Source organism: Papilio machaon, chromosome 11, assembly GCF_912999745.1.
Source record: "Papilio machaon chromosome 11, ilPapMach1.1, whole genome shotgun sequence".
NCBI classification, from domain to species: Eukaryota; Metazoa; Arthropoda; class Insecta; order Lepidoptera; family Papilionidae; genus Papilio; species Papilio machaon.
Window position 1 is genome coordinate 493,509 of NC_059996.1, and position 12,762 is coordinate 506,270.

The following is a 12,762-nucleotide window of genomic DNA, read 5'->3' on the forward strand; positions in this document are numbered from 1 at the left end:
AAGATTAACAAACGATTAATCACTAACACTTGTGGTTGTCTTCATAAAAAAAACTAAGAAGGCAGAAAGTATAATAAACTTAAAAAGAAATAGAGAAAGTATGTCTTTCTCACAAAAACAACACTTAAATTACATAAATTTTAATCGTGATAAAAGTATCAAGAAGGTTTGCAGATCATATAATAAAGTATCAAGAGGCTCTAGGCAGCATCAGACAGGCGTTGCATGAGCCTGCCGGCACCAGCAGCGCGAAGCAGTCGGAGGGGCAGAGGGGGCACGAAGCTGCGAACTGCCGCGAGTACGTACACCCGGTCCCATGCTCCATGTCCCACTTGCTAGCGGGAGTGTTCTGGAAGGAATACGAAAAAACGTTCATTACATGACATACGAATCAGCAGATTCGCCGATATAGCGAAGTGACCGCTGGCCACTTTGTACCTTTAATCGATGGAGAAAGGGATGCACAGATAGATGATATTTCTACTTCCTATGCGTTCCCCTCCTCCGCCAAATGCACTTCCCTTTCCCATCATTACCTTATAAGAAAAGGACACACACTCGTCAGACTTGCTTCCACTTCACGCCTGTAGTCAGTATAGTAGTCGTGGTATTTCAACCAACTCCCGTGTAACTAATCCCTTTTATCAACAATTCACTGCAGAATCATGCATCCTTCAAAACTATGAGTTTAGAAAACAGTTTACTTGTTCCACAACGTAGTGTAATTATGTGTGTTAGAGACGCACCTGAATGAAGCTAGTCAAAGCACAATGCATGACGTCATACGCTGGACAGTTCAAGTACACCCCTTGAGGCAGTAGCTCGCTGTCAATGCACGAGTTTTTCAATTTGGCCACCGCGGCGCTCCACTCGGGGAATTCCCGCTTGAACTCATCGAAGTGATCCGTCAATTTCTTTTTATCCACTTTGCCTCCTGTCATCCAGCCTGCTTCTTTGAATATACACGTCATTTGGTCGCACTGTAATAAAACAGACGATATCAATTTGTTTTTTTATGTGTTTAAAATTTTAGACACTGAAGGTATCAGTGCCTAGAAAAATTGTTAAGCGAAAATATATTCAAAAAAATAACTTCTTACATCTCGAACATTACGGTAACTTTGATTAATTTGATAAGCTTAATGACTGTAAAGAATTGATAATCAATATGTTGAGGAGTCTTTACAATTTGCCTAGGCAAATTACAAACGGTAAGACATAAAAACTATACTCACTTGATTGACTGTTATCTTACACTTGGCTGATATTTCGGGTTTCACTACTGTAGGTAAACCTGTACACGAATAGATCTGAAAAGACATGACAATTTTAATAACTACCGAATGCATAATCGTTTAATGTTAATGGACAAGTTGTGTAGATTACTTATATGGAAATTTCAGTCAGTGCTGGTTTTAGTGCTGCCAGCGTCGGCGTCAAATAGTGTCTCAATTTTTATCATGACTTGGCAGATTTACATGAATCTGTAAGTCACGCCCTACCACAACCCCGCTACTGATTTCGCTCAAATCATAACTTACTTCATTTGGTGTGAATCCACATCGTATCATCCCCTCAGTGGCGAAACATACCTGTAATTGATGACTTCTAGTTAAATTAATATATAAGAAAAAGTTTATTCTTGTCGGACTGTCGTGTAATTTGGTAACATTTCTGTATTTAGATGTCCGCGGGAAAACAATTAAATGAACGTACTAAACGAAGTTAAGTACTAATAATGCAAACTATGAAATGAAGACATTCCTCAGCATTGTATCGACAAACGATGCATTTAATAAGCAGCATAGACTGCCCGCCAATTTTATTTCTTATCATACTAATCTTATAAATGCGAATGTTTAGAGTTTAGATGTATGGATGGATGTTTGTTTGAAGGTATATCCGGAACGACTGAACGGATCTTGATTACATTTGGCACAGATGTATAACATAATTAAGTCATTAAGTTTCTAAACTCATTAAGTTTTTTTTTTAATTCCGCGCGGACGTCAGCTAGTTAATATTATAAATGCGAATATTTAGATGGATGAATGTTTTTTTTCTATGTATGTATGTATATATAACGGATCTTGATGAAATTAGATACAGATACAGAACAGTCTAAAAGAACACTGTTCTCATGTCGTTCACATATTAACTTGATAACTCTCCATTGGTTTAAAGAAAGAACTTTTAAATGAAGAACATAATAACATTTAAATAAAGAACTTTTCTTACCGCGACATATAATAAAAAGAAAATAATTTTAAACATTTTAACCGGACAGCATGTACAACTCACTTTAGAGAAATCACTTGTTATTCCTTTATGCAACTCACAAACACTGATTATTTATTAATAATGATTGATAACGTCATATCTTAGTTGTTAGTTATTATGAGCCAATGAGACAGTCTCCTCCTGACCTGAGGTTAACAATGCTATCTCTACAAATTCGATGATTAAGGCTCTCCCCCTAGACAGCTTTGTAAGTAAGAAAAAAGAACGCATTTTAACATAGCGTCAATTTTTTTTTAATGAAAAACTGACAAACCGTTTTTGAGTTATCTATGTAGGGTGTAGGCACTTATTTCGAAGTAGTTCATATCAATTTTAAATTTTTCGAGACTTAGAGGGAGCAGCACTTGGCGACAAGGCGAAAGTTTAGATGAATGGATGGATTTTGTTACTAGGTACCTCATAAACGACTTAAAGTATCTGACTGAAATGTCAAAGATGTAGAACATACATAGTTTAGAAGAACATATAGGCGACTAATTATTTTTTTTTTAATTCCGAGCAAACGGAGGAGCAGTTATTAGCTACTGAAGACATAAATGGACGGTCAGATTTTCCTCACATTTTCCTATTTGTTTTTAAAAGATTAAGAAAGTAAAATAAAATGTACAACATCAAATATTCGTGTAATTCTTACAATATTTACACATTACACTTCATTATGCTATAATGAAAAGAAATCTTTCTTGAGCACTGGCACAGACTTATCGTCCATAAGATTTTGTGGCAGTTGATTATCAAAAAATGGATACTTCGGATGCCACCAATCAAATACGTATATATTAATTACTGTGTCCAACACCACAGAAACTTCCGGCAAGATGTCTTTAGACACATTATGGTAACCAGAGTTGAATCCCAGATGTAGCCTGCGATGCCGGAACCCTTGTGATAAAACAACTTTAACTGAAGACAATGTCATACCCATAAGTGGGGGTATTTGATAAAAGTTTTGGCAGATCACCTGTAATATTAAAACATATATTTTAGGCAATTATATGTAATTCAAAATGTTTTGTATTACTTTTCTCGTTTTATACGTTTTTTACCTGTAATACTTGTGTATCCTCATCAGGGTTGGCGTCAATTCTGCTCAACTCTTCAATAAAATCTATTGCTTTATTAATTTCTACCCTTTGCTTGGGTTGCATCTTTTTAAACTTAAAATAAACCGACCAGTGTGTCGAACCTTTGCAGTACCATACATTTATACAGCGTCTTTTAACAAGCGTGTGCGGCTGACTGTCATGTACCGCTTGCTGTATGACTCTCATTATAAAAACATTATATGTATAGTAGAGTGCTCTTATCACTCTCTGACGGAGACCATATAACTTATTATTGTTCTCTAAACAAAGCCGTTCAGGTAAATTGAGATGATACCTACAGTAACGTTTATAAAAACTACGCCAGAATGATTCTCGTTTGGTAATTGCATATGTTGCTTTATTTATTCTAGCAAAACTACCAACATCCTCAGGTTTTATGTACCATGATATTAAGTACCATATAATTTCAGGGTATACATGGCCGGGACGGTTTGCAACATCTTCAGTCTCAGACCTGGAATGATTACGTCTCTTTTTAAAAACTAAACTTTTGGCACCGTCTGCATCTGTTTCTTCTATTACATCCAGATCATCTTGGTCAATTTGGTCCCAGGACAGTTCTGATATGGCTGTTTCTGTTGTTACAGTTTTCTTTACTCTCGTAACAGGTTTGGGAGCATTGGCACAATCATTTAATGTAAAATCTGAAAATGCTGAAACATATGTCATTTTAATTAGTACTATAACAGCAGACAGTTGACAAATTTTTCACCAATGGCATAAGGAAAATGTATATGAAAGTATACAATATGCCGAATTGCATAATGCATAATATGTAACGTACGAAGATCTGCATTGAAGTAATACTTGTAATAAGTCATATTCAGGGGTCAACTTATAGGTAACATGTCATAGAGTGGGAAATTTCATTTGGATTTAAATAACATAACCTTAAAACTATATATTTTAAAAACTATACGAACCTTGATTGATCCCTTTTTTATTTTGACCCTTTTTCTTAGGCATTTAACCAAATTAGTTTAGACATTAATTGAGAATCGACTAACAAAGCTTTTTTTATTATGTTTGTTTTAAAGTTTTTTACCACTTATTTATTTGATTTGATGATTAAAAGTTTAATTACGTTCTACAATAAATTATGAGTATTAATAATCCTAAAAGGTAAGCTTTTGCCGCTGGCTATTTTTATTAATTAACTGCTTAAGTGCTTGGTAAAATAAAATAAAAATAATACTTGAACTTATGCATTTAATGTTGACAATTTTTTTTTTGAGTGGTTTTGGTGTTGCTAGATGTTAATTTCAAGCAACTTTTTTGGTGTTAGAATGTCACTCATTGCCTTATTTGTGTGACCAAAAGACCAGCAGACTAGATACAAATAACTGCAAACAAAATATGCAATATTTTTACCAAATATTTTCATAACCAAAACTCGCTTAGGATAAAAATGATTTTTATTGAATTTTTAATTCCAATGGGATCTATTTTATCAGAAATATAGCTTCTCTGTGTCAACCCCTTATCTTTGATATGATTGACGTTCCAATCCAAGATGGCAGACATGCCGCTTGAGCCGAGATAGTACGGAATTATAGGAGTATAAGTTTTAGGTGTGTCTTTTGAAATATCGAACTATAATGTCCCCCGAAATTTTGACTAATGTATTGAACGAATATTTCGACAATGTGAAGCAACGCTCACGGGTTCTGTGTGCTAGATTTAGGTAACGTTAGTGTGGAAACATATGTAATACGGTGGACAATTTTTTGTGTTGTTCGGTGTACCGTGTACGATAAACATTCTGGTTTGATGTTAAATTAAAATGTGGAATATGATGTGCGACGTGATGCCCACGATATCTGAAGATAGTATCAGCCAGCGGAGTTCGCAGTTTTCGGGAGAAGATGCAAACTTCGAACAGCTCATGGTCTCGATGTTGGATGAGAGGGATAAGTTAGTGGAGAGCTTGCGGGAGACTCAGGAGCGTCTTAACGACTCGGAAGTTCGCCTGAAAGATGTGGAGAAGGAGCGCGACTCGCTGCAGCGCCAGATCGCCGCTAACTTACCTCAGGTCAGTGCCATAATAATTTCTTCCTATGCAGTCTTACTCTGTAGTTATGTCGTGAATATATCACCGTCACGGGAAATTTACTTATGTAATTTATTAATAAAAAACAACTAAATCAAGGTCTGAATCAATATGGATACTAACCTTCAATTCAATTCACTAACAAATTAATTACAACTAAGGATTTTTTATAACATTTAAGCTATATAAGTAGTATAATAAATTAATTAAATGAAACATTCAAACAAAATTCCATTTTATTTTGCTTGAAGTTATATTGGATTTTTTTCTAAATCCTGTATGTAGCCAACTTAACAATGTCTTAATATAGTTGACAAATAAGTTAACTCGTTAGTGGGATATATATTGGGATTTAATACATCACTTAGTCAATTCCCTTATCCTAAGTAGGTTAAAAGTAATAAAAGCCATCAGATACATAAATCAACTAGATATGTTTTTGGGAAGGGTGTCAAATTATGGTGAACGTTACATGACCCAAAATGTCATGGAATTTATGTCTATTTAAAAAGTTTTCAACATTACATCACTAATCAAACAAAGCTGTTTATCTGATAACATTATGTGTCAATTACCTTCATCTAAGTATATAAAGTACTAGCTTTTGCCCGCGACTCCGTCCGCGCGGAAAATAAAAAATAGAAAACGGGGTAAAAATTATCCTATGTCCGTTTCCTGGTTCTAAGCTACCTGCCCACCAATTTTCAGTCAAATCGATTCAGCCGTTCTTGAGTTATAAATAGTGTAACTAACACAACTTTCTTTTATATATGTAGATTAAATGCAAATTTATTTTCTTATATTTTTGCAGTGAAATTTACTGTGCTTTTATTTCTTCATATGTAGTTTTTCTTCTAACTTCTTGGACCACTTTCAAGTGGAGGTCAAAGTATTTAATTTAATACTCAATTGGGCGAGTGGTTATTTACTATTGCTTTAATATCAAAATAACCATAGACGTATGTATTAAGTTGAAAATTAAAGTTGCAGATGCATCTCCTAACTTGAAGTTATAAATATTATAAATGTGAATGTTTAGATGGATGGGTGTTTGTTTGAAGGTATCTGCGGAACAGCTCAAAAGATCTTGATGAAATTTGTCACAGATGTAGAATATAGTATGTAGAATAGTCTGAAAGAATGTATAGGCTACTTATTAAGTTTTTTTTTAATTCTGCGCGGACGGAGTTGCGGGCTAGTGGAATAATAATTTTAAGTATATAACCTAAGTATTTCTTAGCATAATGTACAACAGAGAATAATTTGTTTGATCAATGATTAAGGTCAAGGCTTTTCTATGACCATGCTCAGCCACTGGAACGGTCGGCAATAAAACTTGTGTAAACATAAGACATTTGCATTTTGTTCTACTAAGAATCTTCTTGTCTATTGTTAAGTAAAATCATACATTCAATGTTGGTAGTTATGTAATAAATTTTACAGATCAATAAATATATATATATCTTACTTCTTACTAATATTATAAATGCGAATATTTGGATGGATGGATGGATGTATGTATGTTTGTTTGAAGGTATCTCAGGAACAGCTCAGTGGATCATGATGAAATTTGGCATAGATGTAGAGTATAGTTTGGAAGAACACATAGACTATGAATAGTTTTTTTTTAACTCTGCGCGGACAGAGTCGCAGGCGAAAGCTAGTGTGTTTATAAATATTATAGTATAGATAGTGTTTGCTCGCATTAGCACTTTTTTACGTCGCGTTAAAATTCGGTGTTAATGAACAGTTTAAAATCACTCTTGTTTCCTTTGTTCAGAGCTCAAAATGCAGCACTCCATGATCAAAGTGTTGCCATATTAACGAATACATGGAAATGCATGCATTCTATTTAAACGCATTTTAATATGGCTTAAAAAAGAGCCTATGTGAATATAGGCTTACAGTTTACATGACAAACTGGAATTTCTGCAGTGGAAGAAAAAATTACAATGTTAACCTTTCTATTGTTGTTGTCTTATACCTTACTAAGGTTATTCAAATTATTAAGAAACAGTAAAATTGTGTTACGTAAAAGTTGTGAAGTAATGCCTTTTTGAGATTTTAGGCATAAAAAACACATTGTGAGTAAAAACCTTAACATTGTTGACTGTTTTATTTACAATTCTCACATTATGTTATAAATAGATTCTAGCATGAATGGACTTTATTAATGCTGATAATGCAATATGTTTTGATTACTACAATATATTAAAGGTCAGTATGTCAATTGCTATGACTGACTCATCTGGTTATTTCAATTCTGTCTAGAAATTGTGATTGTTTTTGGTAAACCTCCTGTAAAATGGAGCAATGACTGTCAAAGTAGTGTTAGTATACTGGATGAGGGCGGCAGTAGACTGATCATTTGGAGAGGTCTAAGTCCAGCAGAGGATGACTTCAGGCTGATTAGTAGTTTGTATGGCCCACTAGTATAGTGTCATCGAACTTTATGGTGACTCGGAATACTGTGTAAGATGCTACACAGAATAGAATTTATAGTATTGACAGGATATACAGGTATGCAAGGGTAGGCTTCTTATTCACACCTCCTTCTAACTGTATAGTGCATAGAGCTCACCCGAGAAGTCATTTACTTATGGTTAATGTCAAGCTGCCATAACATAACATTTGTTAATGTCCAGTATATATTAATCCTTGTTCAATTGTTGTTTGATAGTACAGTATGTGATTGGGGAATTCCCTCTATTTTTTCCCTGTTATAGATCTTACCTTGACTTGTAATAGAACAGAATTATGTGTTATTTTTCTTCATCAAAATGTATTGGATCCTAATATTTATTGTGTAATTTAAATTGGTATAGAAATGTGTTCTAAATTTCATATAGCTCCTTATTTTCTTGACGTTATCCCACTCACCTGAGGTCAATGTACAGAATTGTGAAAACTTTATGCTTTGGCTTAATTTTTTACCAAACAACCCTATTTTGGAGGAATAAATTAATATAAAATATTAATCTTTTAATAAATAATTAAATTATTAACTAAACTAAAAATAAACCAACAATAAATAACAATACACATCAGTATACAGTAACTCTGATCCGTAATTACGTCTGCGTAAAACTGAGCAGCTTAAATGCTGTTCTATATATAATATATCATTTTTGTACCAAATTTTATTCAGATCTCTTCATCTTTTCTGGAGTCACTCATTAATAAAATCAGTAAGATTTAATATTATTAGTTTGTGAAACTTTAATACATTATAGGCGCTGTTTATTATTTAATATAAACATCGTTTAACGCGTTGGTTGAGTTATATGTTGTTTACAATAATTAAAACATATTGGAACGTTTGTTTACATTTGGCCCCAGTTGAGATGGCCGTGTGAATCGAACCTTTGACGTGTAGTTTATTTTTAATGCATCATTTTTTTCCCGCCAATATATTTGACGTTTTACGTTCAAAAATAATATTGTTTCCGTTTCATTTAAACAGCTTATTTAAGAATCTTGTTTTATTTTTTTGTAAAATAACGAGTTAATTTTAATTTGTACTTGAAACTTCAATTCATCGTAAAAACAACAAACGAAGAAAATGTAATAAAAGAAGGTCTGTTGTGAAATCCTACGCAGGTACGCACCCTTTCGAATTCTAAATTTGCACGTAAATTGGTACACAAGTGAAACCACAAAAACTTTACAACTTTGCGTAGCTATTAAAAGTTTTCCGTGATCTTACCAAAACAGAATCTGACATTTCGGAGATTTAACATCGTTGGTGGTCTTAGTTTTTGTTAAATAAATGCTTCAGATGTATTTTAGGACAGTATAATTTCTGCCGCCTTTTGACGACCGTTGCCCATAGATATCCCCCAACTGCAGATGCGTCTACCTTTAACCGACGGACGAGGAGTCGCACAGAAAGGTGGGAACGAAAAGAGAACTAAAATTAAGCCTTCGGAATGTGCTTTTATAGCAAAATTAAAACTAGTTAAATTGCAACTCCAACTAAACGCTACTAAAATTTGTATTTAATGTTAATAATGTAATTTCATAGAGCAGATGCTATAATGATTGAAGCAGTCCCGTCTACTCTATGATCTGACTATGACTGTAAGGGACGGATAGACGTAACAAGTCGTCAATTTAGAGTTAATTGAATTACACCTGAACTGAGCGCTTAGCATGCATGTCTTGAAGTTCACGCCTTCGTTGCAACGGTGACCTGAAATTATTCGGCTCGTTCGAAAATAACTTTGCCTCTTTACGGCGCCTTTCAGTATGACAATATCATCATTGGTCAGCTAATGTTAGTCTAACATCTTGTTAACTCTATTTTAAGTATTTCGTCAGTAGAAATCGAAGTAATGGTGTAATGCAGTTTTTAAACAATGAATGAATTGTCCGATGCTACGCTCCAATGCATGTTCGAATTACCTCGGCTATTATAATCTATAATTATGTAAATTTTGCGTACAACGGAAGCCTTCCTCGTGACCGGGAATAAATGTAAATGAACAAACTTTTTAACACCAGTACGCCATTATTAAAACGACGTATTTTGGATCTGCGCCAAGTCTTTGTTTTTTTGTGTGTGTGCATTGTGTCAAAAAATCAAGTTTTGTGTTGTTTGCTTGTTTTTTTAAAACCCACACTAAATATTTATAGATAAAAAAATGGCACATTGGCATCAAAATTAGATCATTATTTCTTCCTGAAATAACATGACATTAAATAGCAAAGTCATTTTTATAAGTTTGACGGCGCGTCCCTAACGCCATCTATGATTATGATTTTGAAATATAATGTTGGATCATTAGTAATGCTTTTTTTAATTTCAAAACGTAGCACCGAGCGCTAGTGGGGTGATTAATTGACAGTTCTGTTTCCGGACGAGAAGGTGACGCCACGAAGAGAGCGTAAGGTCAGTTAGTGTTTGATCGTCGGTGCGAAAAGACGTCAGTTACGTTCACAACTACGTGCTCGGTGAAACGTGACAAATTATTGTAGCAATTAATTATAAGACGCTGTTACTATTAAAAGTTATATTTCCTATCTACCTACTTGGTCCAAATTCCCACGCCCTAAGATGGAAACTCACTCTGATAAGGCGCAAGTGCCTTTATCAGAAGTGGGATCGAATGGGCCTACTGTAATAGGAAATATGGACAGTGGAATACCGGAGACACCCATCGAACAACCAGGACCGTCAACAGAAAAAGCGCCAGAGAGCCTCTGGAGTGGAATGGAAACATTCATGACCCGATTTCTGTCTGCGAGTACCGTCGCCTTACAGAAAGCTACATCTGCCAACGCGACGGGTTCCGACACGCACCTCATCAGTTTTAATCCGGATGATGCGAACGCCGATATAGAAGGTTGGTGCAGAGTGACTGATATTATTGTAACAAGTCGTAAGTTAGAAGGCCCGGACTTATTGCTAGCCTTAACACGTGCACTGAAGGGTCGCGCAGCCACCTGTCTTACGAAAATAGATACTGCGAATATAAAATGGCCCGCAATCAGGGAATTGCTTACCGCCAGGTTCAGTAAACCGAAACTCATGCAAGATTACTTTGACGACATCATAAAATTTCAAATTAACAATAAAGAGACTGCATCCGAAGCAGCTATGCGTCTATGGAATTTAATCGAGCAGATACCGAAAGTTGAAATGGGCGAAGATGTCATGACTGGATTCGCCATCTCAATCCTATGTCAGCGAGATCCATTGATACGTCGCGAACTCAACGCAAATATAATATCAACGCGTGCCCAACTTTGCCGAGTGTTAAGAGGAATTTCTCTCAAGAGAAAACACGAAGACGTCGAAAACAATGACGTGGATCCTAAACGACCTCGAACTAGTGACACTCGTTTTACTGGTGCTTGCCATTTCTGCGGTAACCGAGGGCACAAAATGGAAGAATGCCGCAAACGACTTGTTAACCACGCCAAGCCACTTGAAAACGAAAAGAACGTCACATGTTTTAGCTGCGGGAAGCCTGGACACCTCAGCACCACCTGTCCCGACAAGAAGAATGGGTCCGAGCAATCGTCTAGGAAGGAGGTTCACCTCTGCGAACGCAAACTGCCTAGAGCGAAGGAATCTTATCTGCCGGCTCCGACACACTAACCGCTTCGTCAGTCAACCAAGACTATGAGTTGATTGAACATGTGGCTGAAACACACCATAATTGTAAGTAATTCAATGTCTTTTTAGTATGGTCAGCTGAAAGGGCCCAGTAAGCCCGGGCTGCACCTAGTTGCGTAATGTTGTAGTGGATATGGCCAGTCGTAGGGGCCTAGTATGCCCGGGCTGCGCCTAAGTAGTATTTGTGTTTGGCCAGCGAGTGGGGCCTAGTACGCCCATGCTGCGCCCAGACAGTGTTTGTGTGTGGCCAGTGAGTGAGGCCTAGTACGCCCATGCTGCGCCTAGACAGTGTTTGTGTGTGGCCAGTGAGTGAGGCCTAGTACGCCCATGCTGCGCCTAGACAGTGTTTGTGTGTGGCCAGTGAGTGAGGCCTAGTACGCCCATGCTGCGCCGGGACAACGTTTGCATATGGTCAGTGGGAGGGGCCCAGTACGCCCGCGCTGTGCCTATGCAACTCGTTAGTTGTGATGGTCAGTTGAGAGGGCCTAGTATGCCCGAGCTGCACCTAATTGTTTATGTGATAGTTACGCTGGTCGAAAGGGCCACGCACGCCCGGTCCAAGCCACGCATGCCTTACGATTATTACAGTTGTTAGAGGTTGAAAGGGCCAAGTACGCCCGACCTAGCCAATGAAATGTAAGCTGAAACATATCTAGATTCGACATTTGAAGTCAGGTATGGACGAGCTGATCACGTTTTTTTTTTAGGTTATCCAGATCAAGAGAACCCATAACGCACGAGGCCGTGCGAAAGTCAGGGTTGGCCGTGACGGCGCGTCCCTAACGCCATCTATGATTATGATTTTGAAATATAATGTTGGATCATTAGTAATGCTTTTTTAATTTCAAAACGTAGCACCGAGCGCTAGTGGGGTGATTAATTGACAGTTCTGTTTCCGGACGAGAAGGTGACGCCACGAAGAGAGCGTAAGGTCAGTTAGTGTTTGATCGTCGGTGCGAAAAGACGTCAGTTACGTTCACAACTACGTGCTCGGTGAAACGTGACAAATTATTGTAGCAATTAATTATAAGACGCTGTTACTATTAAAAGTTATATTTCCTATCTACCTACTTGGTCCAAATTCCCACGCCCTAAGATGGAAACTCACTCTGATAAGGCGCAAGTGCCTTTAAGTTTTTTTTTTACCTAGATATAATATTATGTAAATATTGGCTCAGTCGACT

At 36.5% G+C, this 12,762-nt stretch overlaps 4 protein-coding genes across 5 annotated transcripts in view; 2 read left to right on the forward strand and 2 right to left on the reverse strand.

The window, feature by feature from the left end:
• Positions 1 to 132: 132 nt before the first annotated feature.
• Positions 133 to 2,329, reverse strand: LOC106709593. The gene is made up of 5 exons (XM_014501419.2): positions 2,239 to 2,329; positions 1,542 to 1,592; positions 1,236 to 1,310; positions 747 to 980; positions 133 to 349 (listed from the first exon to the last, which is right to left on the reverse strand). The coding sequence occupies exons 1-5, from the start codon at positions 2,272 to 2,274 to the stop codon at positions 191 to 193; spliced, it is 555 nt and encodes a 184-aa protein (XP_014356905.2). The 5' UTR covers positions 2,275 to 2,329; the 3' UTR covers positions 133 to 190.
• Positions 2,330 to 2,927: 598 nt separating this feature from the next.
• LOC106709589 (putative transmembrane protein 183BP) lies at positions 2,928 to 4,429 on the reverse strand. Its single transcript, XM_014501414.2, has 3 exons — positions 4,331 to 4,429; positions 3,348 to 4,060; positions 2,928 to 3,262 (listed from the first exon to the last, which is right to left on the reverse strand). The coding sequence occupies exons 1-3, from the start codon at positions 4,371 to 4,373 to the stop codon at positions 2,963 to 2,965; spliced, it is 1,056 nt and encodes a 351-aa protein (XP_014356900.2). The 5' UTR covers positions 4,374 to 4,429; the 3' UTR covers positions 2,928 to 2,962.
• A 491-nt stretch (positions 4,430 to 4,920) lies between these two features.
• LOC106709535 (liprin-alpha-1) overlaps positions 4,921 to 12,762 on the forward strand; it is a 97,096-nt gene continuing 89,254 nt past the window's right edge. The window contains 1 exon segment of the mRNA XM_045679969.1: positions 4,921 to 5,439. Within this exon segment, the coding sequence (XP_045535925.1) occupies positions 5,191 to 5,439 (249 nt within the window). The 5' untranslated portion in view covers positions 4,921 to 5,190.
• Positions 10,261 to 12,694, forward strand: LOC106708994. 2 transcript variants are annotated; one of them, XR_006756225.1, is made up of 3 exons: positions 10,261 to 10,802; positions 11,419 to 11,623; positions 12,286 to 12,694. XR_006756225.1 is itself a non-coding variant. In XM_014500631.2 (2 exons), exons 1-2 carry the CDS (start codon positions 10,514 to 10,516, stop codon positions 11,586 to 11,588), a joined length of 459 nt encoding a protein of 152 aa, XP_014356117.2. In that variant the 5' UTR covers positions 10,261 to 10,513; the 3' UTR covers positions 11,589 to 11,639. The 2 variants fall into 2 exon arrangements, 1 of the variants encoding a protein (XP_014356117.2); XM_014500631.2 differs by lacking the exon at positions 12,286 to 12,694 and having other exon boundaries at positions 11,419 to 11,639.